General features: G+C 37.2%; 1 protein-coding gene across 3 annotated transcripts in view; it reads right to left on the reverse strand.

Moving 5' to 3' along the window:
- TRPC6 (transient receptor potential cation channel subfamily C member 6) overlaps positions 1–27,464 on the reverse strand; it is a 106,417-nt gene that overhangs the window by 19,501 nt on the left and 59,452 nt on the right. For all 3 annotated transcript variants that reach the window (XM_003357256.5, XM_021062700.1, XM_021062701.1), the window contains 5 exons: positions 24,984–25,758; positions 13,356–13,538; positions 11,176–11,340; positions 5,918–6,134; positions 1,725–1,958 (listed from right to left, as the gene is read on the reverse strand). In XM_003357256.5, coding sequence (XP_003357304.3) covers positions 1,725–1,958; positions 5,918–6,134; positions 11,176–11,340; positions 13,356–13,538; positions 24,984–25,758 — 1,574 coding nt within the window. The remainder of the gene's footprint in view (positions 1–1,724; positions 1,959–5,917; positions 6,135–11,175; positions 11,341–13,355; positions 13,539–24,983; positions 25,759–27,464) is intronic.

Here is a 27,464-nt window from a genome sequence, read left to right on the forward strand (position 1 = left end):
AATAAATAATAAAATCAACTGGAAGAACTGGGATAAGTTACTTAACTTTATTTTCTCATCTTAAAAATGAGATAGTATTGCTCCTGTCACTGTCATCTTTGGTAAGAATTCAGTATGTCAATGTATATTCAGTGTTTAAAAAGTGCTTGTCACTAAATAAATGGTAACATTTACTATCTAATCTTAAACTATAATAAAAAATAAGCCCCAAATAAATATCATTATTTAATCATAAACTATAATTACCCTATAATGTAATTTTGGGCTTGTGGAGTACTTGTAGTTATTTTAACTTACTGAAGTAATTTATATCACTCATTCAAGTCTATTTTTATCATAAAAATGTAGTAATTATTCATTTATGAATTTTTCTGGCATTATTACATCAGGTCATCAAAAACCTAATTAAGAAACCATTATGAAGAAAAATGCAAAGTGCGTAATAAAGAGGAAAAATATAATTATGCATTTGTATTTGCTTATTTGCTGAGAAGTGGAATTAGGAAAGGATACAAGAAACTAATAAAAGCTGTTTCCTTTTTTGCTGTAATTTGAATATAAGTACGATATATAAATACATAGCTGTGACTTAAAATTCTGCACATTAAAAAATTTTATTATAAAATAATGGCTATATTCCCTGAGCTGTACAGTATATCCTTGTAGAGAAGCCCTCCATTATGCACTAAAAATATTAATATTAAAATAAATATTAAAATAAATAATAAAAAAGAAATCCCTATGTGAAATAGCCAAAAAAGCCCATAGAGATGTCAATTGAATGTTAACTGACGTCTCATCAGAGGATTCAAAATAAGTGTTCAAAGGGAGTCTATTTTCCTCATCCTAGGTTTATACAAGGAAAGATCTTCCCTAAGCAAAATAGCCGAAGTTCTTTCTATCCCTTTTAGTCACTTTCCACTTGGGGATGTGGAAGACTTATCTGATTGCTAAACGGGAATGAATAACTGGTAACAGAGCATACTTGGTTCAGCTCTGCCCTCTTGAGAATTCTCCCCTGGTCCCCAAGGAGGAGTCTCACATGATCAGACATTTTCTGCCATACCCCTCTTTGGGGAAGACTTCCTTGTCCATTGCTGTCTGGAAACTGGAAGATACGTCTGCCTAATCCTGGGGTTCAATATTACTATTGGCTAATAATAGACTCAGAATTATGTCATCCAGCCTATGATGATCTGGCCTCCACATTAGCTTTTTGTTTTATTTGTTGTTTTGTTCTCAAACAACAAACATAAATGTTTTTGCCTTTTTTTTTTTTTTTTGGCTTTTTAGGGCTGAGCCTAAATGAGGAAGAGTGGTATTATTTATTGGGGGCCCTCCAAAGCCTCCATGATTTCCTTGCTTCCAAATAGTTTATATGCCTTAAATGGAAATGGAACTTCAATGTGTACTACTTTTAATCAATGGGGAAAAAAATAAATCCAAGACATAATACAGGCATTCTCAATGAAGTTTGGTGGTTATTCAATTCATCCCAGAGATAAAGTGATATGATTCTTGGGACAAAAAGAGGTTTCCAGCCAGAAGAAATATCAAGGGAAGAAGGAGAAAGCATTTTTCTTCAGATACAGATACTCTGAAGAAGCTGGAAACTAATCAACAATTCTCTGAGAATGGAGTGGTGACCAAACTGCTGCTGATTGCATTTTTATAAAAAATTCTTCATTTTATAAACTTCTATTGACTGTGTACTAAAAACTCACCCAAGTTGTAGTATTTCACATTGTCTCCCAATGTGACTTTTGTCAAATCCTTCAAAGTATCATTTGCATCAATGATGCTCTGGGCTTTGGAAGCATGCCAAAATGCCATGAATCTTGCAATGAATGATGCTGCAAAGATTGCCAACATTCCAAAATCAAGCATATTCCACAACTCAAACAAGTACTCCTTGGGGCCTTGAGTCCAAATTTCTTTACATTCTGCCCATATCATGCCTGCATGAAAAGGGGTTAACATATCAATTTAATTTCATTCCAGCCTTCACTCGTCAATAAAACAAAATAAATTTGAAGTCTCAGGTTGACATCTAAAACCCTTCAAAATTTGGCCTCATGCCCATCCAGCCATAATTCTCTTATCCCCACAAATCCTAGAGTCCAACAATATCAGTACATTACCTTGAGGCATTTGACAAAGTTCACTCAAACAAACATAAATGTTTTTGCCTTTTTTTTTTTGGCTTTTTAGGGCTGAGCCAGAAGCATATGGAAGTTCCCAGGCTAGGTGGAATCGGAGTTACAGCTGCTGGCCACACCACAGCTACAGCAATGTGGGATCCAGGCTGCTTCTGTGATCTACACCACAACTCACTGAAACACTGGAGCCCCAACCACTGAGCACCGCCAGGGATCGAACCCGCGTCCTCATGGATACTAGTCAGGTTCGTTAATGCTGAACCACGATGAGAACTCCATGAATGGTGGAATTATTAATAATGCTGCATAGTGTCTCTAAAACTTAGTGCACTGCTTAGGAGCATAAGTTTTGGAAGCTGATCAGCATGGATTTAAGACTCCGTTCTTCCACTTACTAGCTATGTAATCTTTGGAAGTTCAACTTTCTAAAACTCGATTGGCAAAATGGGGATGATAGTAGGTTGTACCTACATCATAGGATTGTTAGGAGAATTAAATAATACATGAAAAATGCACGGCACAGTGTTTGGCACTTGAAAAGAATAGCATTTATTGAGCATTAAGTATTTTAAATTTTCTATCACTGGCTCATAGTTTCTTTTGACCCACTGTTGACTCTGAAGAAAGCATCCCTTCACTGTGGATCTGTTGTGCTATTTCTGCCTTCTAGAGAAGAGAATAAGTCTGCTCCTCTGCCTTGAAATTTCTTAAAACAAAACAACCCCCCCCCCACCCCGTGTACGCATTTAATCTATTCTATAGCAGGGACATATTTACCATTAAACTAATGAAATTAAGCTTTAAGATACCTTCTTTGCCCACGCTCCTCTGAGGGTTCTGTTTTGTCTTCTTTTTTATCTAAGTGGTCCAAATAACTAAACTTCTGGGTTCACAATCCCTAGGTTCCACCCTACCCCACCCTCTAGAGTAAATTTCCCCAGTCCTCGCAAGTGCTGTTCCATGGAGAAGTCACTCACATTTCCGGTTGCTTTCAATTGGGAATGGTCCCTAGTCTGGTCTGCCAATTGTCTCCTGGGGCACACAGAGCCATTCAAATCCTACAGATATGATCTGGCCAGAGCATGGAACAAGGATGTAATTACAGCCCTTGTCTGTAGTCCTCTCTGTTGGAGAGTCAACCCAGCATTGCTTTTGCTTCCTTAGCAGCCATGCTGGTCACTAAGTTAAAAGGGCTGCTGAGCACCTTTTCACGTGAAGTGTCTATGGAGCATGTCTCCTCGGCCCTGTGTTCCTGCTACACTTCTCATTGGTTTGAGCTCACCATTCTGCCTTGTCGACATCTCCTGGAATGTCAGTTCCATCATTTAGGCTTTCAACTTTTGTCTACTAAAAGTTATATAAATTTGCTTTCTGTGACCAATCATGTCAGTCTTTTCTCTCAAGCCAACCAGGATCTGACTTAAGTAGGCCACTTCTTATTAATGTTTCCAGAAGGTACAACAACTTTCTTTCAAGAAAAACTTCAAAAAGAAAAATAAATACCAGTGTCAGAAATTGAACCAGGTGTCTAACATATGCTAGAAAGCATCAGCTATCTGTTCTGAATTGTTAGTTTTTTTGCTTTAAATGAATACTATGAGATCATCTCTGAATTTCAAATACAAAGGTTATCAGGCCAATTGTTCCAAGGAAATGCTTTTATTCATAAAATTAAAAGTTAATATTCTTGCCTTAGGTTTCAAGTAAAAGGTAGCACTTCCAATGTTTATAATAAAATATTAGCATGAGAAGAATGAGTTATGTTTGATAAAGAGCAAAATGAACAGTACATCTAATCCTTTACATAAAATTTAATGATTTCAAAGTTTAATCTTGAAGTCATATCTTCCTTAATATGTTTTCAGTAGGAAATAACAATTCCATGTAAAGCATATAAACTCTTAATGAAGAGTGTCATAATAATAATTATCTGAAATTTGTTAAACATGTCCTATGTTCCAAGTGCTGTGTTATATACTTTACACATACTAACATATATATACATATAAAAAAACGACTAGCATATAGGCTTGCAGCTTGAGATAAAGGCAATGTCCAAATGATAGCTCTTATTTTAAATCAAAAATTCAGAGTGAAATGTAATTTATTTCTTATTTTTCAGGGCCACACCTGCAGCATATGGAGTGCCCGGGCTAGGGGTCAAATTGGAGCTGTAGCTGCCAGCCTACACCTCAATCACAGCAACACCAGATCCAAGCTGTGTCTGCGACCTACGCCAAAGCTCACTGCAGTGCCGGATCCTTAACCCACTGAGTGAGGCCAGGGATCGAACCTGTGTTCTCATGGATGCTAGTGAGATTCATTTCCACGGAGCCATGACAGGAACTCCCACCGTGACCTTTGTAAAATGTGATGGATCATATCAACAACAGATGAAAATTATCTTCTGGCCATGTCACCACCCTTATCTCTCACCACCCACATCCACAAATGAACCTGTGCTCAGGCTGGGCCTAACTCATAATTTTGCAGGTGTTGACGTAGTTTCATATCTTTGTGTCCAACATTCTGCATCCATGCTCTGCAGTGTTCTTACTCCCCCCTAAACACTAGGTGGGTTTAACATTTCTTTATCTTCAAAGTCTCAGACTGAACATACTGTCCAGGAGGCCTCCTCTGCCCTTCCTCATTCAGATTTAGACACTTAATCTGTGTATGTTCATAACCTTCAATTACAGTATTTGGCACATAGGTTTTATTGATTTACCTTTTTTAATATGAAGATTATTTTCCACACTCCTTTATTTTTTTCTTTTCAGCCACATCCATGGCATATAGAAGTTCCCAGGCTAGAGACTGAATCTGAGCCTCAGCTGTGACCTACACCACAGCTGCAGCAACGCTGGATCCTCAGCCCACTACACCCAGGCATGGAGGAACCGGTGCCTCCACAGAGCCAAGCGGATCATTAACTTGCTACACCACAGCGGGAACTCATTTATTGATTTACTTATTGACCTACTCTCCCGAGACTTAACTTCCTTGACTATAACGACTGCATTTCATTCATTTCAGTATCCTTACTACCTAACAAGGGCACTTTGTTGGGTAACTATTAGGTTATGCAACCAATAGTTACATTATTTATTCATTCATAGATTTCTAATTTCAACATCTATTTCATTTATATTATACTTAATGACAAGCCATGTGGATGACTGATTCTAAAGACAAATAGCATAGTAATTAAGACTGCATTCCATTGGTTTCACTTACCATTTGGGAGATGTAAAGCAAATTACTTAATCTCACATTAATGCTGTAGTACAGATGTTTTTATTATATTAACAATTAGAACACTAAGGCACAAAGAGATTGCTTTGAGTAGTTCTGGGCACATAACAAATGTTCAATGAATGTGTGTGTCTACTACCTTCAGCTCCTATTAAATCTCAACGTGAAATCATGTGATTGTTTTTAAAGTTGAAGTCACAGCTCCCCCAAAATATGAGGGCAGTTTTTCATCCCTAGTAGAGTTGATTAATACTCTCCTGTTCATTCTCTTCCTGAGTTTTTCTTGTAAATCTAAAAAGAACCAGGGCGTGTAAGGAGACTGTGGCACTAATAATGAACCCAAGATGACTGTGCTTTAAAAACACACACATACAAAATCAAGCTGTGTAGAGCACTGTGCCATGCTGTATACATTTATATAACTGATGTGTGAGGGAATCAGTGTCATTCAGTCCTACTGCTAAGGCTGCAAAAATAAATGATGACAGAAAATCAGTCTTTACCTATTACCCAGGATATAATGAGCATCTCCATCCAAGAGAAGCAGGATGTTTTCATCCTGAACAGCTGTTTTGCATTATCTGTGCTGGTTTCATTAGGAAGGAGTTTGGTGCCTTCAAATCTGTCAGCTGCATTCATGACTAGCAGTCCCAGAAAAATGGTGAAGGAGGCGGCGTGTGCTACAAACTTCATGAATGGTCCACGCATTATCTTCCCCATCTGCCACAACACACATCAAAAGAAACCCTTAGGTTTGTTTTGTATGGTTTGCAAAACATACATGTGTATACACAAGAATAAACAGCTATGCAGTCCAGTGTTCTCCTAAGATAATTACATACATTGTATAATTAATAACAGGATAATAATTCTTTATGCTGGCATAAAATGTTCATCACATTTCTCATTTACATAAGCTGATACTCTTTTCTTTTCATTATAGTTGATTTACAATGTTGTGCCAATTTCTCCTGTACAGCAAAGTGACCAAGTCATACACACACACATTCCCTTTCTTATATTAATATGTTGTTATTCTGGATTGATAATTAAATAAATTAACTTTTCTATTAAATGATATTTAAGTTCTTAAAATATTAATATACAAAATAATAGTTTAATAGGATAATGACAAAAGACAGAGCATAGGATCAAGTTTACTCAGAAAAAGCGAACAAATTTAGACCTGAAGTATTGAGGAAACAGCAATGAAAATATTAAACTGTATCTACTTTCCAATGTATACACCTTTGGTTGGCATTTGCCTTGTCTGTTGTCCTCATGTGTATTTCCCTGACAAGGGTGCAAGTCAGGCTTCAAGTGCCGTTGCTATGTTGGTGATGTTGTACATGGAGTAAAAGTCAGGTGTAATAAGAAGAGAACTCCCAGCCGAGGAGAGGACAGCAGGGCAGTTCGCATCACTGTATTGGAAAGATGTCCTGGAACGACATTTGATTGAAAGCCCAACATTTTAAGTTCAGGTTCCAGTTTTGTTCCTTCATTAGCTGAGTGGCAATGAGTGAATTTCCGAAATTATGTGAAAATCAGATTCTTCATATGAATATGGAGACAATAAATGCTCTTGTCCGTCTGGAGTACAGGATTCATTTCCGTCTGAAATGCACAAATTCTAGGTAGGGTGGAAGAATGGTATGTACCCAGCATGTGTCTCTGTGCATTCTCTGGAATGGTAAACAAAATTCAACGCGTGTGTGCAAGAATTTTTTCTTAGAAAAAGGCCATAGCTTTCACTAGCTTTTCAACTGAGTTTTTATAATAAAAATATATAAATTTATAGTGATACCACCAATATTTAGCCTGGACTTGTATGTGCCAAGTACTGTTTTAAATGCTTTACCTTGTTAATTTCATATAATCATTACAACAACCCAATGGGGAAGGTGCTTCCAAAATGCCCATCTTTTATGGATAAAGAAACTGAGGAAATGAGGTCCAGAGACTTGCTTAAAGGTCACACAGCTCATAAGGGGTAGAGCTGGAATATGAACCCAGACATACTTGTTTCAGGTTTAATGTTTCTATTTGGTTTACAAAACAATTTTATATTTTCTCATAAGGTAACATATGTAAATTCTTAGCGGGAAAAAAGTTTCTAAGATTTTAAAAAGCTAAATGCTATAATGGAAGGAAGGTAGTCAGTGGTCTCTGTTCCTATAAACTTTATCCGTCTATATGGTTTTCAAAATCATAAAAGTTAGAGCTAGAATCAATCACGTAGTTTAGTCCCTTCTCTCTTGATATTTTGAATCGTAGCCCAGGCAAAATATCAACAGGTGTGTGCGTGTGTCTTTCTCTAGCTCAATCGCTCAGTTTATCTAGTTTTAAGCAATGGATTCATACATTTAAAGTGCAGAGCCAATGCAAAGTTATTTTGTTAAAATTTGCTGTAAAAAGTCAAGTCTAAAAACCATCTTCTATAAATATGATATTATATTGAGTCAGAGTATTTTTTGTGTTTTTTAAGGCCTTGTTTAAATAGAAGTTAAAACTTTAACTTTTAAATAAAGTTAAAACAAATGGCAGAGAAAGTAGATTTGATTTTTTTGCCTATTGGGCTTAGCTATGTTTTTTTTAAAATATGGACTGTTAAAAAATGAGTATAAATGAGTATTTTTTCATTATGTCATATATAAAATTTTAATTCTATATTGTTTTATGATTTATCATAACCATGACTATTTAATCATGTTTTATATGATATTTAATTGTGAGTGTAAGATTTATTTAATCATTTATTGCAAATTTAAATATCTTCCTGGTAAGCAAAGCTATTTATTATAAAACTTAAACCAATTTTTTTAAATTCGCAATTTATCTGACTGTTGTGGAACACTGGGATTGGGACATCGATTGTTAGTAGTGAAATCCATGTTAAAATTATATATTCCCTGCCTTGTCCAGGGAGCATCAGAGACAGCTTTCGAAATACAAAATTATCAAAAACTCAAGAGAATGAAAATTAAAATAGGAGAAGAAGAAAAGAAAGGGCTGGGGACAAAAAAAAAAATGGGGTGAGAATAAAGTTGCCCACATTAGAGTGGGCTCCGCATCTGAGACTCAAACTTGAGTTTAACTCTCTGGATGCATCTGAAGCCAACATTCAGCTGTCAAGTCATGGAGTCTGCTCTGCGCCTCACACCTGACCTGGCTCACCTCCCTTCTTCACTGGGTTACTGGTCCTTATGACTCCTTCCTTTTATTCAGAAGGGAGAGAAGAGAATCAAATCAGGCATGCTTGTTGCTTACTAAATGTTCTGGTTTAAAGAAAAATAAACACATAACAGAAAACAAACACAAAGTTGGCTGAGAGGAAACTAAGATGGTGTCTGTGTTCGAATATTCACATCTCCTATTTCCTGTTTCTCTCTCTCTCTCTCTCTTTTTAAGGGCCGCACATGTGGCGTATGGAAGTTCCCAGGCTAGGGGTCGAATCAGAGCTGCAGCTGCTGCCTACACCACAGCTCACAGCAATTCCAGATCTTTAACCCACTGAGTGAGGCCAGGGATTGAACCCACATTCTCAGAGATATTAGATGGGTTTGTTTCTGCTGAGCCACATCGGAACTCCTTGTGTTTCTCTTTAAACTAAAGGAGAACCTGGTACCACTCAATGGACTTTAGGAGTGGAAGTGAGTTATTCGTTTTAGTAAAATTTGTCATCTACATATTCTGTGATGTAAGCAAACTTCCAAAAAATAACTATAAAGAAGGGGACTTCCCAATGGAACAAGGTGAACAACTAATCTACCTGGAAAATGACTGAAGGTGAGCACTGAAATACCTGTCTTTAAATATTGTTATCATACTCTTTTAAGTATTTATTGATGATCAACTATCTATCAAATTCCAATAGTAACAGAAAAGGCTGAAGTTAGCTTAAGCCAAAATGATTTGAAATCATGGCATGACCAGTTTTATTGTAATGAGCATAAAACCTATTTGGGTTATGGTGGAAAAAGAGAACACGTAAGGACAGAGAATTTCTTAAAGAAAAGAACAGACTTGCGGAAAGGAAACCAAACTTTAAACAGAAACAGGGACTCTGTCAAGGTGTGTAACCTGCAATTTGATCTGGCTTAATTTTCATGGATTCTTTGAATTTTTTAAAAAATAGCATTTTAAATAAAAGCATCAATATAGCTTGAGCAACCTCCCCCCATTAAAAAAAAATCAGTTCTGTAAACTGTAAATAATATTTACCTATACATATTACTAAAGGGAAAAAATGTAAAAGAGATTTTATCATCATGCTTCAAACACTAAATAACAGTCAGTAAAATAGATTTTAGATATGAGAAAAAAAATACCTTGACAGTGTCCTTTTAATTTGATTATTTGCCTCAGTGTTCATAAACGAGGATGGAAAACAGATGCCAGAAAGAAACATGGCCAGGGAAGAAGAAATAGTGAAGGAAATCAGGTTAATTAGAATTGAATCAAAATTTAAGAAATGTGCAACTCTAAGGACTGCCAAAAATAGTCTGTCAATACACCAAACACCCAGAAGGCATTATATTTTGAATCCACTGGATATGGGGAGGGATATTTACCCACAATTACCCACTTTTGAAAAGACATGAATTTAACTGATCACAGAGTAATCACAGGGATAATTCTAAAACTCCCCTCCCCTACTTCTAATCCAGCCTACACCTCAGAAGACCCAGGAAATGTGAGTAGAAGCAGAACAGAGGCTGCACATATAGACGGAGCCTATGTTCTAGTTAAGGAGAATTTTTTTTTTTTTGAAGTGAAATCTGTCATTCCTATGAAAAAAGAAAGAAAACTTCTAACTTACTAGAAGACAATCCATGCTATGAATTTCTAATTCAAGTAAATCTCACTATTTGCATTTCATTTTCATCCTTTATATTTTATTTATAAGAGTCACGTTTGGCCTTATATATTTAAGGGAAAATATATATGATGATCGATTTCACCCTCATGAGAAAATACCCAGTTTCCAGCAGTTCCATCATCACCACTGAAAGTAATTATGAAGTTCCCACTATGTAAAAAGAGCTTTGCATCAGCTTCTACCAAAAGTCATTTAGAAACATTCCTATAAGGTCAAAGCACCAAATATGTGACTAAGTAATAAGAAGAAAATATGTCAGTCATCGTGATATATGTGTTTGCACCTAAATGTTACAAATGTCTGAAAATGAGTCACGCCCATGTAAACAGCAAGTGATTCAACTGGCCTATCTACAGGGCACATAAATAGATGGTCCAGCAGACATTCTAGCCACATAGCTTTAGAATTATTTCAGTCTGACTCTGAGTTGAAACTTAAACAGTTCCAGAAATGTGGCTTCAAAAACATGAGGAGTAAGATTGTTGGCAATGAAGGGCAGACAAATTTCTATGCCTGTTAACAGAATGGCATGACACCATTTTCCCAACTTGTTCTGTCTCACTAATGAAAGCCTAGGTCTGTTTGAACAAGTTAATTTCACCAATGTCTGGGCAGATAGATATGGGGGGGGGGCGGAAATCAGGCTATTTTACTGTCAGGTTACAAGGAACTCTGTCCCCAAAATAAATATTCTTCACTGAGACAAGCATTCTATTAGTATTTACACAATTATCCTTTATTTATATTAAGGTTTCCCTGGTCATATTAGCTGAAATAAACGCAAAATAAAATCTGTCATCTTGGATTTTGCCAGAGGAAAAATAACAAAAGGAAACATGTTCTTTTAGGATGTTATTTGAGGTCCAGGCTTCACAGACATACCTTGCTGCATGGAGCAAACCAGTAAATGAGAGCCAGGAAGGGCAGTCCGATGGCAACGGCGAGGACCACAAGGAACTTGACTGCCATGGTCTGCTGCCGCAAACCGGAAAGGTTCTCATACCATATGGAGAGAAGCTGCTGTTGACAGTTGGGGTGAGCTACAAACTGGCAGGGCAGTGACAAAACATTTAACAGCATGATTAAAAAAAGACCCAGCATAAACTCATTTCCTGTGTTCTCATGTTTTGTTCTGCTCTTTCCCATGAAAAAAATATTGTTAGAATTAAAGAACAAGTGTAAGATATTGAAATGATGGGCATCCAGCAAGATGGCAAGGGGTTCTAATATGCATTATATACATTAGAAGATTTCATTTTATCCAACTTTTCCTTTATGACTAATGGGCTTTCTTTCAAAGCATAGACAAATTTGGGGAATTGAATATTATAAAAAGAATTATCCATCTTTTACAAAGGGACTTTTACGATGTATTCTTTTTCATCTAGAAGTGATATAAAGGTCCTAGGAGTTCCTCTGTGGCTCAGTGGGTTAGGGATCCGGGGTTGTCACTGCAGCAGCTTGGTCATTGCTGTGGCCCAGGAACTTCCTTATGCTGAGGGCCCACCAAAACAAACAAACAAACAAACAAACAAACAAAAAGATACCACTAGTCCAGGTCTAAATACATTTTTAAAAAATAGATAACCTTTTCTGCCCTGACCTAAAATGCTAAACTTATTTTATACTAACTTCCCATTTGTCTACAGGTCTGTTTCCTAACTAACTACTCTATTCCACTGATATTATCTTTTTTATTCATAACCTCTTTCAACTAAGGAAACTTTACAATTAAATTTCAATTTTTATTCTGCAGAATTTTTTATTCTCACATATTTATGTCTTACAAATGAACCCTACATATGACTAAGAGCATTATTTAGTATATAAAAAACAGTGACCTCAAATAACAATTGGCAAAGAATATTAAAATTTTAGACAAAGGGCAGAAAGGAACTACAAATGATTCTTAAGAATGGTTAACCACAAAGATAATTAAAACAAGATACAATGCTTGTCTTCTAGGAGTAAGATTTTAACACTCATTGTGAAAGGAAGAAATAAGCCCTCTCATACACTGCTGGCATGTGTGTAAATTGATGCACCTTTTCTGAAGGAAAATTCAGAATTTTTTTTGGGGGGGGGCTTTTTAGGGCTGCACACACGGCATATAGAGGTTCCCAGGCTAGGGGTCAAATTGGAGCTACAGCTGCCAGCCACAGCCACAGCCAGCAAAGCAGGAGTCGAGCCGCATCTGTGACCTACACCACAGCTCATGATAATGCCAGATGCCCAACCCACTGAGCAAAGCCAGGGATCGAACCCATATCCTCATGGATACTAGTCAGATTCGTCTCTGCTGTGCCACGAAGGGAATCCCTCAGCAAATGTTTTGAAATAACAAAAACCTAAAGGAAATGATAAACATCCTTAAATAATAAACTGATTAAATGAACCTAACAATTTAAATGAGCATAATGATAGGCACCCTTTGAAAAGATGAAGTGGCTATTAATTTATTTACTGATATGTGAAGATGCCCAAGATACAAACTTATGAAGAAAAATATAATTCTGATTAACTACTCTTACCATAAGACTATATTAGTTTTATTATAAAACCTATCTTTAAAAACTTTGTTGTTTTTAAGATGTATTACTTAACCTAAGAAAGTAGTCAAGGACAGGGGTTACTGCATGAGGACAGAGACTAAAAATATGCTACAAATAAAGATGCAGGAGATTCAAATGCACTAAAGAAGGAACTGAAGGCACTGGTCTGGAATTGGAACATATTAACAAATGGGAAAAGGGAGTTAAATAACGATGTTCCTACCCCATAACAAACGGCATATAGTTTGAACACACAATATCATTTCTTTATATCATTAGTTAAGTAAAGGAAAATGGCAATCACTGCATAAACAAGTCTAGATTTTAAAGATGTGCATCTCATGTAGGTTAAATACCTCGCAACCAGTGTCTTAGGATTCATTAGAGAACCTGCTTAGGGCACTTAATTAGAAAACCTAGTTCAATCTAATTATGCCAATTCTCATCCTTATTTAGCACCAATAAAAAAAAATGGAAATAATGTAAAAGGGGCTTCATGCCTGACCTTACTTTTTTCACTTCATATTTAATGGCAAGTTTTAAACGGCTGAGATTGGGACGACCGTGATCTCCGCTGTGGTGTACTTCAACATCCCCATTCAGAATGGCCTCTACTTCTTCGGTATTTCTGCACAGATCAAGGAGTCCAACCACAAAATCTTTGCACTGCATTGATAGTTTTTTGTAGTCATTCTAGGAGAGACAAAGCAAAGCAAAAACAATAATGTAGAAGTAGCACATTTCACTATGTTACGCTGCAGAACTTATGAGTGACTTAATGGTCGGTAGAGAAAACCCAAAGAAACACTCCGTTTTAAGTTTACTGGGGTTTTTTATATTATTTTATTTTCAATTTTTTGCCTTTTTTAGGGCTGCACCTGTGGCATATGAAGTTCTCAGGCTAGGGGTCAAATAGGAGCTGTGGCTGCTGGCCTACACCACAGCCACAGCAATGCTAGATCCAAACCGCCTCTGCAACCTATACTACAGCTCATGGCAATGCCAGATTCTTAACCCACTGAGAGAGGCCAGGGATTGAACCTGCATCCTCATGGATCCTAGTTGGGTTCATTTCTGCTGAGACACAATGGGAACTCCTAGGTTTACTGGGTTTTTTTATATGCTTCAATTGATGTTTGCTGAGTGGTCTCTGAAATATCTTAGAACTATAAAGATATTCCTTATATCCTAAAATGTGTCTAAAACATAAGCAAAGTTATCACAAAGTACTGTACTTGCCAAACTCACCTATTGATTCAAAGAGAAATATAAAGTAAGCAAGTCAAGAAATATAAAGTAAGCAAGAGGTATGATATTTTGCAAACATCATACCTCTTATGTTCGTAACCTCATCAGCTAGGCACATAATATGTATTTGCTAGGTCTCTGGAAGACTTTGCAAAACATGTTGGTAAACGTGAGAAACAGACTATTTGGACAGATTCCAGATAAAAGTAAACATATACCACATATCTATTCATTAAACTGTTATTGCAGCACTTTATGTGACAAACAAAGGGTCAAAAGATGAGATCTAATATATGAAGTCTGCAAATTGAGATTCTTCTCTTTGGAGAAAAGAAAGCTTAATGAAAATACTTTCACTGTAATTTATTGCTGATGACCAAATAGTATTTTGTGAGAATGTAGAGAGTACAAATCTTATTTAAACACGAAAAACTCATTTCAAATTTTACATATACCAGGTATTCATATCTTCATTCAAGTGTTTCTAATATTCCCTTCCTCTTTATTCTCTTAAATTGGAATATGGTCATTTGTAACCTATGGTAATAAAGAAAACCTGTTAGCTAGGACTTGTTGCTTTGGAAGTGGATCATATTATCTCATTTAATCTTCACAGTCATCTCAATCACTCTGGTTAATGTATCCAAGATCATGCAGCCACAAAGTGTTAAAATGAGTCTTTAAACCTAACCCTGTTTTGTTCTAAGCATCTGTAGAATGCTTTTCTGTTTTGATCTTTTAAGAACTGGGAGGCAAGCCAGGCAAATACTCATCCCATTTTGCATATCAGAAAACTAAGGTCCCCTGAGGTTACGGCTTCAGTGGTGGAGGGAATTTACTCTTAAAGAAAGCTTTGCAGATTCAGAATTGTCTCCTCCTCCATCTTGATGGCATCGATGTGTTCTGGGATGAAAAGATCCCTTGCAGTGATCAAGAGAGGAAGATATGGGCAAATATGAGAGGCTTTGGATGTGAGTCAGTAAGTTAATATTTGGGGGAGTCTACATGGAAAATAGCTTCATCCTGGGTGTGTGCAAAGCACCTACTTGGGCTCCTCCCTGTAAATCATGCCAAGTGACCTTTTAATACAGTTTAGTAACTTCTTACCATGCTAGGCTTTGTTAACCGTAGGTTCAAACAGGTTCTATGGCTCAAACTACTTCTAAACAGGTATCCAGTCAGATAGTGGATAGTCAGAGTCACAAAGAAGTAGCTTTACCCCCTTCATGAAACAGTCAATCAAGGTCCTGGGGAAGAACTCTGTGGTGTGGAAATAAATGTCAATGTCCACAGTATATGTGGTGTGGGCATATATTGTCAATGCCCACTATTCTCTAGTAAAGTGGGCAGGAGCTTGGGCTTTTAGTGTTATATATACCTGTAATCAGATCCCAGCTCTTCCATTATTTATTCATATGAGTTCAGGTAAATTAAAATCACTCTATACAAGGTAGGTGCTATTATTATTCTCATTTTACGTATGACAAAACTGAGGCTTGGTGAGATTAAATAAGTGTTAGAGAAATCATACATGCAAAGCACACAGCATTGGGGTAAGCATTTAGCAAGCATTTGATAAAACATAACTACTTTTAACATCAAACGCAGGATCTGAAAACAGGCTGTTTCTTGACATTTGTAAGAACCCATGGAGCTATGACGAAATTTAATGCACCTAGCCTCTCTTGTCTGTAGATGTTTATAGTCCTTCTGGAGACAAAATAATGTTAGACTCAAACCCAATACTCTTTAGAATTCCAATTTCCAGATTAAAGTAGATATTTCAAAGGAGAGTATTATGCTTCAAGTGTAGGGTTAAGACTTTTTAGTTGAGACTACATGGACTGAAAAAGTAAAAGTATAGGAGCTCTGTGCTGTTTAATACCATGACTTAAAAATTATTTCCAATTCACTGCTAATTCTCAAGACATATTCTAAGCAAAACAAAACAAACTAACAAACCAAAACCCATTCAAAATAAGACCCTGCTTTTGGAAATGCATGCTTTTTTTTCCAACTTGGGAATCCATTTACAAATATTTTCACATTTTAAGTTCTCTCAAGTGTAAACTCACTTAAAATGAGATGGTGGCAGTAGTTCATTAGCCAGATGTAGCACTGTGGCTTTTCGAAAGAAAAATTGAAGCTCGTGGGTTGATTTAATTCTGCCCTTGGCTCACACACACATACCATACATTAGTTAAGTAGAAGTGGGTGCTTGCCTATTAACCTTTGAGTTATAAAGAGATGACTGATTAGTGGGTTAATAGAACAAAGTTTAAAGATTATAAGAAATAAAAAGACCCTGTTAACCTCAAACTCCCAGTCCATCCCACTCCCTCTTCCTCCTCCTTAGAAAATTGACAGAACACTGTAAACCAGCTATAATGGAAAAAATAAAAATCATTATTAAAAAAATTTTAAAAGACCCTGTTAAAATTATCCTTTCAAAGGGTCATCTTATTTGGATTTTACATAATAGAAGGGGCCCAAGTCCTTCTGATCGAAGCCCAGCCTGTGAATGATGTGAAGCTGGTAGCAGTGTGTACTGCTCAATATAAAGAATTTTTTTTTTTGTCTTTTTGTTGTTGTTGTTGTTGCTATTTCTTGTGCCGCTCCCACGGCATATGGAGGTTCCCAGGCTAGGGGTTGAATTGGAGCTGTAGCCACTGGCCTACGCCAGAGCCACAGCAACGCGGGATCCGAGCCGCGTCTGCAACCTACACCACAGCTCACGGCAACGCCAGATCGTTAACCCACTGAGCGAGGCCAGGAATTGAACCCGCAACCTCATGGTTCCTAGTCGGATTCGTTAACCACTGCGCCACGACGGGAACTCCAATATAAAGAATTTAATGGCTCTATAAAAAGAATAAAGTTTGCCTCCTAGAATTCAAGAGGAGGGAGGGGGAATGCATGCCTTAATTCTCACTTATCAGCCCTGTGGGCTTTGGAGAAGGGCAGATCTGGATTTGAAACTAGGCGCAGCCACTTACTAGCTGCATGACTTACTTAATCCCCTAAACCCTCAAAATTCTCATGTGTAAGATGGGGATACTATAAGTACCTACTTCCTAGGTTTGATATGAAGTTTATGTAACACAACAGAGCCAATTTCTTGGCCCAGGGTTGTGTTGAATCAATGGTAATTATTACTGCTGTTATTATTATTATTGTTCTTTTCACTGTTCCATAACACCCAAGTATTCTCAGTACCTTGGCACAAAATTGTGCTAAAAATATAAAGCCATGATGAGATTCCTGGTGATAAAATATATTTAAACACAGTGAGGTACGGGTAAGTCATTCTGGCTTATACATGAGTTAACTTGAATTTTATGCTAACTAGAATAGCCTGCTTATGACCTGTCAAACATACACTGTACATCTGTGTTAATTATTAAGAAAAGGGGAGTTCCTGTTGTGGCTCAGTAGGTTAAGGACCTAATGTTGTCTTCATAAAGATGTGGGTTCAATTCCTGGCCTCGCTCAGTGGGTTAAGGATCTGGCATTGCCGCAAGCTGCGGTAAAGGTTGCATTTGCTCCAATTTGTCTACTGGCTAGGGAACTTCCATATGCTGCAGGTGTGGTCATTAAAAGACAAAAAATAAAGAGAAAAGGCTGCGTTGACCATAAGTAAAGAATGTCCATGTTAAAAATACATATTTAATGCCTCTCTTCCTGGGATGCCAATGCTGGTACTCTTTCAATGATAAGACTCCCTTCCCGGATGCCAAGACCACACTGACTCCCTGTGCACATGCTAATCTTTTTTTTTTTTTTTTTGAACTTGAAGGACTATATCCCTTACTTGTCTAATGTTCTTCATTCTGACAAGATATAAAACAGTGCTGAAAATCATGCAGTTCCAGAGCAGTTCCTCAGAATAATCTGACAGGCTGTCTTCCAGGCTATAATCCTCAATTTGGTTCAAATAAAATTCTTTTTGATTCCTAATGTGTATAGTTTATTAGTTTTGCATCAACACTGGGTATTACTTAAATGTATGGAAAATAAAACAATTATTCCTTCCTTCATTCATTCAACAAATATCCAGCAACCAGTGCTGTAATAAATACCTCTCTCTCACTGAGGCGGCCAATTTTGTAACATGAGATTGTACTTGAAGAGAAAAAAGTATGGAATATCATTATCTAGAGGTCGACTTAACCAGTCATGCTTCTTGGGACTATGACTAACTCTAGGACTTTCCTGCTCTTCAGAATAACTGTCACTAAATGGCATGATGAGCCCTGAGCCCTGTCATAGCCAATGTGAGGATGATTAACAAGCATTTATATGACACCTACTATGTGGGGTTGTGAGGGACATAAAAGGTAATCATACAGTATCTAAAGAAAAGGTAAAAAGGGGTGAGACACAATTTCAAACAGGAATTAAAAACAAACATTTTTCAAGATACATCCATGCTACTGACTTTTGCGTTAATGGTTGTCACAGCAGTGGCTATTGATTTAACCTAATGCACTGTTTGATAACCAGTTTTTATTCTTCCCTGTGCATAGAAATTCTCAGGTCCCATGGCAGCTAGGAACCTTGAAAAGCAATGATGAAGGTAAACAGGCACTTCAGGGGCTAAGGCCTCTCAGCATGCAAACTGCTGCATGTAACTTCCCTCCCCAACTGCTGACTTGCCTTACTTAGATGGAAAATTTTTGCCAGAATAGCTTTTTCTCTGCCCATCTATTTAAACTGATAGGAAATTCAAAGGCAGGAACAAACAGACTCATACACTTTACTGCATTTGTTTATGCATCTGCCTCTCTTGAATAGACTCAAATACCCTTCAGAACAGGACTGTATCTTGCTCACCTTTGAATCCTCACATCCAAGCACAACGTGTGGCACACAGTAGGTAATCAAAACTTTTGTTGAATGATGATGAGAAAGGAACATGACTGGGTATAAAACATACCTTTGAACTCTTGCTCTGCTACTAAACAACGATGCTCTTGAAGGGGTCTTTATTTGCTGGCCTTTTGCTAATTTCTCCTAATTATGAAGGATGTAAATGCTGCTATATCATATAGTTAGAGTATAACTCACTACAAGGGAATTCTTATTGTTTGGTACATGCTTGAGATGGGGATAAGTAGTAGCCTTTCTGAAGTTTTTCCAGATCCTTCATGTCCTCCTCAGGGTTGGTAGCTAAACACCAGATGCCTCTGCCATTGGCTTTGAGAAAGGGTAGGATTCTCTCCTGTGTCTGTTTTCAAACTTTTTCTATGTTCTGACATTCAAGATGTTCAAAATTTCCTGGCATTGTTCGAAAAACAATTATATTCTAAGAAACCAACTGAGATAAAAATTGGTTTTTGTTACAGAAAGGCAGTATGACTGCTATCAGACCTTAGCATGGTGATAATGGTGTCACTTGTCTGCTAAGCAGCCTGCAGAAGCATAGGGCAGGGGTCCAGAGCAAAGGGGAAGGAGGAAATGTACTATTTTTGAGTTTTATGAATTATTCCAAATCACTTTTTCATATATTTAAATGCAAGAAATTCTTTTAAATTATTCTTAATACTCACCTTTTGGATGTATTATTAGCTCAAAAGAAAGACATCTTGAATGGGCAAGGCAGAAAAGGTTAGTGAGGATTATTCTTTCTAATGTGACTTGGAATGGTTTCTAGGACTCACACTTTTTCTAGGATATTGGCTAAAACACATGGATAAAAATTTTAATGTGTTTTCTTTCAGATTAAATGTGGGTAATTTATTAAGGCAGTTATCAAATCTCATCAGGAAACATTCCAACTATAATCAACTGTCTTTTAAATTTGTTCCATAAATTTTTTAATAATTTATATATCTTACCAAAAATTAAATAAATAATATGCTGGCTGCTATTATTTTTACCAGGCTATAACTTTTTCTTTCACTAAATGCATAATAAAAGCATGAACATGATTAATTCCGCTAAAAATTCATTTCCAATAAGAACTGTGTCATACATTTAAAATTTATTTTTCAAAATTCATATATATTTGTTATTTTGAAAAATTATGTTCACTTTTATGTAATTTTAAACAAATATACTGCTAATAAATGCAATGGTAACTCTTTCCAGAATATTTTGAATACCAAAATAGACAATTACAGGAAGTAAAATAAATTCTAGGATTTCACATATGCATGTATATGCATATGTTACAAATACATCATATAATATATATTATATATAATACATATGTAATAGGGTGATTTATAAGATATATTCAATAAAAAGCTCTTATATTAGGAATCACTTTTGTGGAGGAATCCGGAATGGAAACACAAGTTCAAGGAGAAAAAGAAAGATGTAGCTATTCTTAATGTTAAAAGAGGAGGTTGTTCACTTATTTTTAAAATAGGTGATGGGGAGCATAGAATCATAGTACTTAGAGGCCCGCAGATACATTTGAAGGAGCAATGTAAGAATTTTACTTTTAGATGATAATATTTACATCATGCAGAAATTATCTCTCTTAAAAACATTTCAACCTAAAAGTAAAAATTCTAGATGTTAATTTTAAAATGTGCAAATGAGCGCAGAAATTTTCAAATGTCTTTCAGGTGAAAAGTAAGCAAAAGAATTTGAAGACCATGAGCAGAGAGGATTGCTTGTGGCCAATACAATCTCTCAGGTCCCTGTGAGGCAGCCCAGGCCTCAGCTGGTCCAGCCTCTAATCTTTGTTTCCTGAGACTCTAAGAGGCTTGACTCCTAAAAATAGGACGTGAAGGATATGTGCTGGTGTGTTTGCAGTATCAGTGTTTATTTTTTTGTGGCAAACTTAGAAATTAATTTAAAAATTTCCTTAATTTTTATATTATTATTTCCTACATGATCATATACACTTGACTCTTGAACAATGTAGAGGTTTGAGGTGCTGATCCTCTGTGTAGCTGAAAATCAGCATGTAACTCTCCAGTGGGCCCTCGGTATCTGCAGTTCTGTAACTATGGATTCAACCAACCTGGGACCATATAGTGCTATAGTCAACATTTAGTGAAAATAAACTATATATAAGTGAACCTGCACACTTCAAACCCATGTTGTTGAAGGACCAACTGTACTCTTCTAAGAATATAAACTGGTACCACTGCTATGAAAAACAGTATGAAAGTTCTGCAGAAAACTAAATGTAGAACTAACATATCACTCAGCAATTACACTCCCAGGCATATATCCAGACAAAACCTTCATTCAAAAAGATACATGCACCCCTTGTTTATCACAGCGCTATTCACAATAGCCAAGACATAGAAACAACCTAAACGCTCATTGACAGATGAATGGATTAAGAAGCTGTGGTATATATATGCAATGGAATACGACTCAGTCATAAAAATGAACAAAATAATATCATTTGTATCAACATGGATGCAACTAGAGATTCTCATACTAAATGAAGTAAGAAAAAAATTAAGGTATAAATAAAAATCACATAATAGAAATATATAAAAAACATATATAAAAAAGACCATATAAAATCAGGTATATATGGGATCTAAAATATGGCTCAATTGAACCTATCTACAAAACAGAAATACACTTATAAACACAGAGAATATACTTGTGGTTGCCAAGGAGGAGGGGAGAGGAATTGGGATGGGTGGCGAGTTTGTGGTTGGTAAATGCAAACAATTACATTTAGAATGGATAAGTAGTGAGGTCCTACAGTACAGCACAGGGAACTCTATCCAAATTCTTGGGAGATATGATGGAAGATAATATGAGAAAAATAATGTGTGTGTGTGTGTGTGTATATATATATATGACTGGGTCACTCTGCTGTACAACAGAAATTGACACAACACTGTAAATCAACTATACTGTAGTAAAAATAAAATTAAAAAAACAAAAAATAAATCTTAAATGCAAAAAACTAAAGTAAGAAAAGAGAAGTTGTGTTTGAAGGGTAGATGAATAGGCTTAGGAAGAAATCCCACCCAAGACACCAATATCTCTAGCCCTGTTGGGTCCCATCCTATTGTATACTGAGGGTGAGATGCTGGGAACAGGTTTAGCATCACAGCACATCGGTGGTGGGAGGATGTGCTTTCCCTGAGTTTGCACACAAAAGCAATGGCGGCTCATCCTCATATGAGGCTGTTCTTGCCTCTGAGGACCAAACTAGTCTGGAGAGTGAAATTTTTGTTTTACTGTATCATATCTAGTGGGAAAGAAAACATTATGACTTTTTGTTTTGTATTTGTCAACAACTTTTTTAAAAGACCTGCCGTATAGCGCAGGGAACTCTACCCAATATTCTGTGATGGTCTATGTGGGAAAAGAGTCTAAAAAAGGATGGGTATATGTACATCTATAACCGAATCACTGTGTTGTACAGAAGAAATTATAATGACATTGTAAATCAATTGTACTTCAACAAAACTTTAAAAAAATTAAAAGCCAAGAACTAGCCTTTCTCCTTGTGCAGTACAAAAGTATATTCTGAGACATACTTTTTTTAAACTGCTACCCTCTTGATAGTAAACTAATTTAATTTGAAACTTATTTTTTAAAGATATTAGGAGTAACATACTATTAAAGAGATTTATGTTTTAAGAAAGATTTATTCTTTTTTTTTCCTTTTAAACCATCACAGAGAAAAGGGCATTAACTAAGAAGTAAGCTGGAGTAGAGGCTCTAGGAAACTACTAAAGAGAATGGAACTACACAGAGCACGCGTGAATGGAGGAAAAGTGCCTAATCCATATACCTCACACATGTGAGCAGAAAAAAAAAGTGTGGTGAACAAAAAAAGGAATGTCTGGATCCCTAAATCCTAAAAATCCTAAAGGGAACTTCACATCTTGCAAGTCGTTAAGGGACAATGAAAATTTCATGTTCTGGTTAGATGTGAGTCTTCTTACCTTTGGCCCACTTGCCTCTGAGGACCAAACTAGTCATGCTTTATATCATACTTCCTACACACAGATCTAGATTATAAAATAACTGAGGGCAGGAGTACTGACTGAAATGTCTGTGTTTGTGCTTCATCTGCATCCTCATTCTCAACTCTCCCCGATATATTTGGTACAATTCAGGGGCTCAAAAGATGTAGGCGAGTGAATGAATGAACGAATAAAGAATGTAATATTCTTCAGTGGTTTGGAGAAGGGGGTGAGTAAAGAACGATGCCATAACTGAAATAGAAATGCTGAAGCCTAAGCAGTGAAATTTCATAAAATTTAAATACAATTTTGAATCAGACTTCAAAGAAATCTGAATATTAACCTTAAGTTAATATTTAAGAAATGTTAATCACATTTTGAAGAAACTTCTCTAATGTGAAGATAGCAGAGTCCTTTGATTCACTGATTCCCGGGAGTAGAGAAGTAGGAAAGAGTGAGACAGCACTGTAAGAGATGGTATGGCTGTCCTGCACCCCCAAATGCCAGGTAGTTAGAGGAAAGCCTCCATCCTTCATCCTGTGAGCCATTGGAGGGTTCCAGTCACCAGTTACCTTCCCCTTCCTGCCTGGATAGACAGGACTCCAGGACAGGTGGAAACATGCCAGGCTGGAGTTTTTTCAGTGACAGGTGAGCACCTAGAAACTGCACAGGAGAGATCCCCCCCAAGGCATGAAATGTAAAGACACACTTTCTAACAGCATAGAGAATAGAGAAAATAAAACTAATTGTTTATCTTTGTGAAGTGCTTTATTTGATGAATCAGACCTGATTCCGAGCAGCGTATGGCTGAGTAAAGGAGAAAGGTCCACCCTAAATAACAATAATGTACAGTAGAACATGATGGGCACTATAAGACAGGTCAGGTGACCCGTGGAGGGAATTTAAAGGGGTGTGTGTGTGTGTGTGTGTGTGAGAGAGAGAGAGAGAGAGAGAGAGAGAGAGAGACCCTGCACTGGGCATCTGATATCTTATCCTCTCCAAATGTAGCACAAAGCATGCAGACAATGGCAGCATCTAACACTGTATCTTTTCACCTGCCTTTTATTCAGAGACTGATCAAAGTCCCCTCTAAGTGACTACTCCTTTCAAGTCTATAAGCTTTTGCTTTGGCTGTTATCTTGGCTGAAATACCATCTTACATGTAACTTCCTTGAAACCTACTCTGAATTAAATACCACTTTCTCTGGACTGCTATAGGACATTGCTTATAGCCCTGTTTAGTGGTTTCACTTCTCTTTATACCATATTTATTTGTGCATGTATCAAACACTGACTTCCTTTACCTTATTCATCTTTCTGACTTAAACAGCAGCTGTGAGTATAGCTGACCATGCCCTGAATACAGAAACAGTGTTTCACAGGAGAAAGAACCTGGTTCCTAGAGTACAGCATCCCTGGATTCTGATCCCAGCTCTGTCATTTACCAGTTACAGATCTTGGGCCTTACTTACCTTTCTATACCTCCATTTCTCCACCTGAAAAGGAATTAAGATCTTCTCAAGGTTATGATAAGGATTAGACAAAAATGTAAAATGTCTAGTGTACAGTAGATCATCTCCAAATGATAGCGATCACAATTTTTTACTATAAAGAGTGTGTGTTAAAAGACGTATAAGTTTGCCTACTGTCTACGATACCCAACAGAGTGTGAAGACGGTGGAAGCCTGTAAATACATCTTGGTTGTGACTTATTAAAGACCTCCCTACCTTGGGAGTTCCCAGTGTGGCTCAGCAAGTTTAAAACCCAACATAGTCTCTGTGAGGATGCAGTTTAGACCCCTGGCCTGGCTCAGTGGGTTAAGGATCTGGCATTGCCGCAAGCTGTGGTATAGGTGGCAGATGCAGCTCTGATCTGGTGTTGGGGACACTGAGATATAGCCCTCGACTGCAGCTCCACTTCAACCTCTAGACCAGAAACTTCCATATGCCACAGGTGTGACCTAAAAAGAAAAGGGAAAAAAAGACCTACCTTGAACTCTTTCTCAATGTTGGCCAGCACTGCCAGCTCATTGCTAAGCTCCAAAGCTGTCATGACTGGATCTTCACTAGACAATGACAGGTAAGCTGGGCTTGCCAGGCCTTTGTAGGCATTAATTCTAGATCTGGAGTGGCTGAAGGAGTCATGCTTCTGTTTCTGGTTGCATTCGCTGCACTTGCAGAAATAGTCATGAGGCCGTTCAATCCGAGCACCCTTCCGCAAGAGGGTGTGCACAATTTCAAACTCCTGGCAGTGGGCAGCCAGGATGATTGGAGTCACATCATGGGAGAACCGCGTTCCATCTTCATCATAGGCATAAAAATCATCTTGCTGGAGTTCAGACTGACTGGGGCTGGTTGCTAATCGCTTGCCTTCAGCAAAAGCTGGATGACTGAGAATGGCTTCCACAATCCGCACATAACCTTTACTAATAGCTAAAAGCAAAGCATCCCCAACCCGAGAGAGGTTTTCTTTCTTAAGGAGAAGCTCTGTAATTTCCAGATGCTCGTTGGCCACAGCCAGCTGCAGGGCGTTCTGGCCCATGTAATCCACACAGTTAACATTGAGTGAGAGGCATTCTTCTAACATCTTCCTCACCACTGGGATGTTGCCATATTCAGCTGCATCTAAAAAGCGTTCCTCCTCAATAGATAGGCTTGTTGAGTGATCATTAAACATGTATGCTGGGCCTCGGTTAGCTAGCCTTCTCCCTTTCTCACGGAGAACTGTCTGCCGCCGGTGCGCCAGTCTATTGTCACTGCCTCGGCTGTAATAAAATTGAAAGATTGTGAACAAATCATATTAAGGGCATTTTAGTGTGTCCAGTGACCTGCTACTCATCTAATGCAATCTTCAAGTATGTTAGATGTTGCCTCATCATCTCCAGACCAACTATAATACAAAGGAAGATGAATTTATTTGTTAATGGACTCCAAGAACTTTTCCTTTTAGAAAGCCAAGCACTTTGCAGATTTTGACATTTTAATTTGGGGTGGAGATTCTGACAATTCCTATCATCTTTCTGTGCCATTCACAGAGAGATTAACATGTGTCTTTCAAGCACAGATGGTGTAGATATAAGAAAGCCCCCAAATGTCACCATTATGACATAGAGTGTAAAAATATAAAAAAGGAGGAAAACAGCAAATCCATTCAAGTCAACATGTATTTATTGAGTCTCTCCTATGCCAGGGCCAGGCATTCTATAAGGTTTGGAAAAAACAATGGTTAGAAAAAGAGAATCCTTTCTGTCTTTATAAATCTTACTGTGCAAAGGGAGAAACAGGCAATTAGCACCTTACCTTGTTATCAGCTGTTGGGTTGTCATGAGAGACCTAAAGCAGAATATCTAACCTACCTTTTGGGAGAAGGTGACATGCTGAAAATGGAAGGATAGCAGGAGTCAGGCGAGAGTCTCTCTCTCTCTCTCTCTCTCTCACTCACACACACACACACACACACACACACACACACACACACACACACACCATGCTTCATGGTCCCTTATCATTTCAGTATAGTTATAACTCTTGTTAGATAGCTATTTACATTCTGACAGTACATGTATTAGCCATAGCTATGATAAGCAGTATATATCATACTCTGGTATCTTTTCTGGTGCTGCTTCCCTGTGTCCTGAAACTCAGTCATTAAAAATCCTCTTTCTGTATCCATATGCTTAATGTTCTATGTACTTAGGACATTCAACAAAACTCTCTTCTCCATCAATACAAATATTCTCTAAACCTTCAACATATTACATGTTGTTTTTTAATCTTAGCTTCTTGAGGGATCTCTCTGTAACCTTCTATTCTGTTAAACTGGACCAGTTGCTGTGTAGACTTGGTGAACATAGGTTGTCTTTGAATCTTCCTCTTTGAATGATCCTTAGCATCATTCCAAGGATTCTCTTTGCTTTGCTTTTGTGTTGGATTCCTTGCTTTCTGTATCCAGATCTTCCTCTTAGTTTCCTCCCTAGAGAATGGAGCTCATGTCCCAGGAGCTGACTGAGAAAGCAGGCAAAGGAAATAAATTTCTTGAAATGTTTTATGTCTAAAAATGACTTTGTCCTACCTTCAAACTTAATTGGTAGCTTGGCTGGGTAGAGAATTTTAGTGTGACAATAATTTTGAAAGCCCTGTTCTGTTAGATTCTAGTTTTTGGTAGTAGCTCTCAAGGAGTGCAATTCTGGAAATTATCTTTGTCTCTGGGGCCCTAGAAGTACATGATGTTTTCTTTAATTGAAGGGACTCTCTTCTCCTCCATCATTCTGGGCACTCAGTAAACCTTTTAATGTGAAAGAGTATATCCCCTTTTTTTTGGAAGAATATTTTTGACTTATTTCTCTCATAATTTTTATTCTTGTTTACAGCATTCTTCATTTCTGGAACTCCTTCTTTTTGGATGTTGGACATTCTGGAATTATCCTTTAGTTTTCTTATCTTTTCTCTCTTATGTTCAATTATTTATCTT

Source organism: Sus scrofa, chromosome 9, assembly GCF_000003025.6.
Source record: "Sus scrofa isolate TJ Tabasco breed Duroc chromosome 9, Sscrofa11.1, whole genome shotgun sequence".
Taxonomy (NCBI): Eukaryota; Metazoa; Chordata; class Mammalia; order Artiodactyla; family Suidae; genus Sus; species Sus scrofa.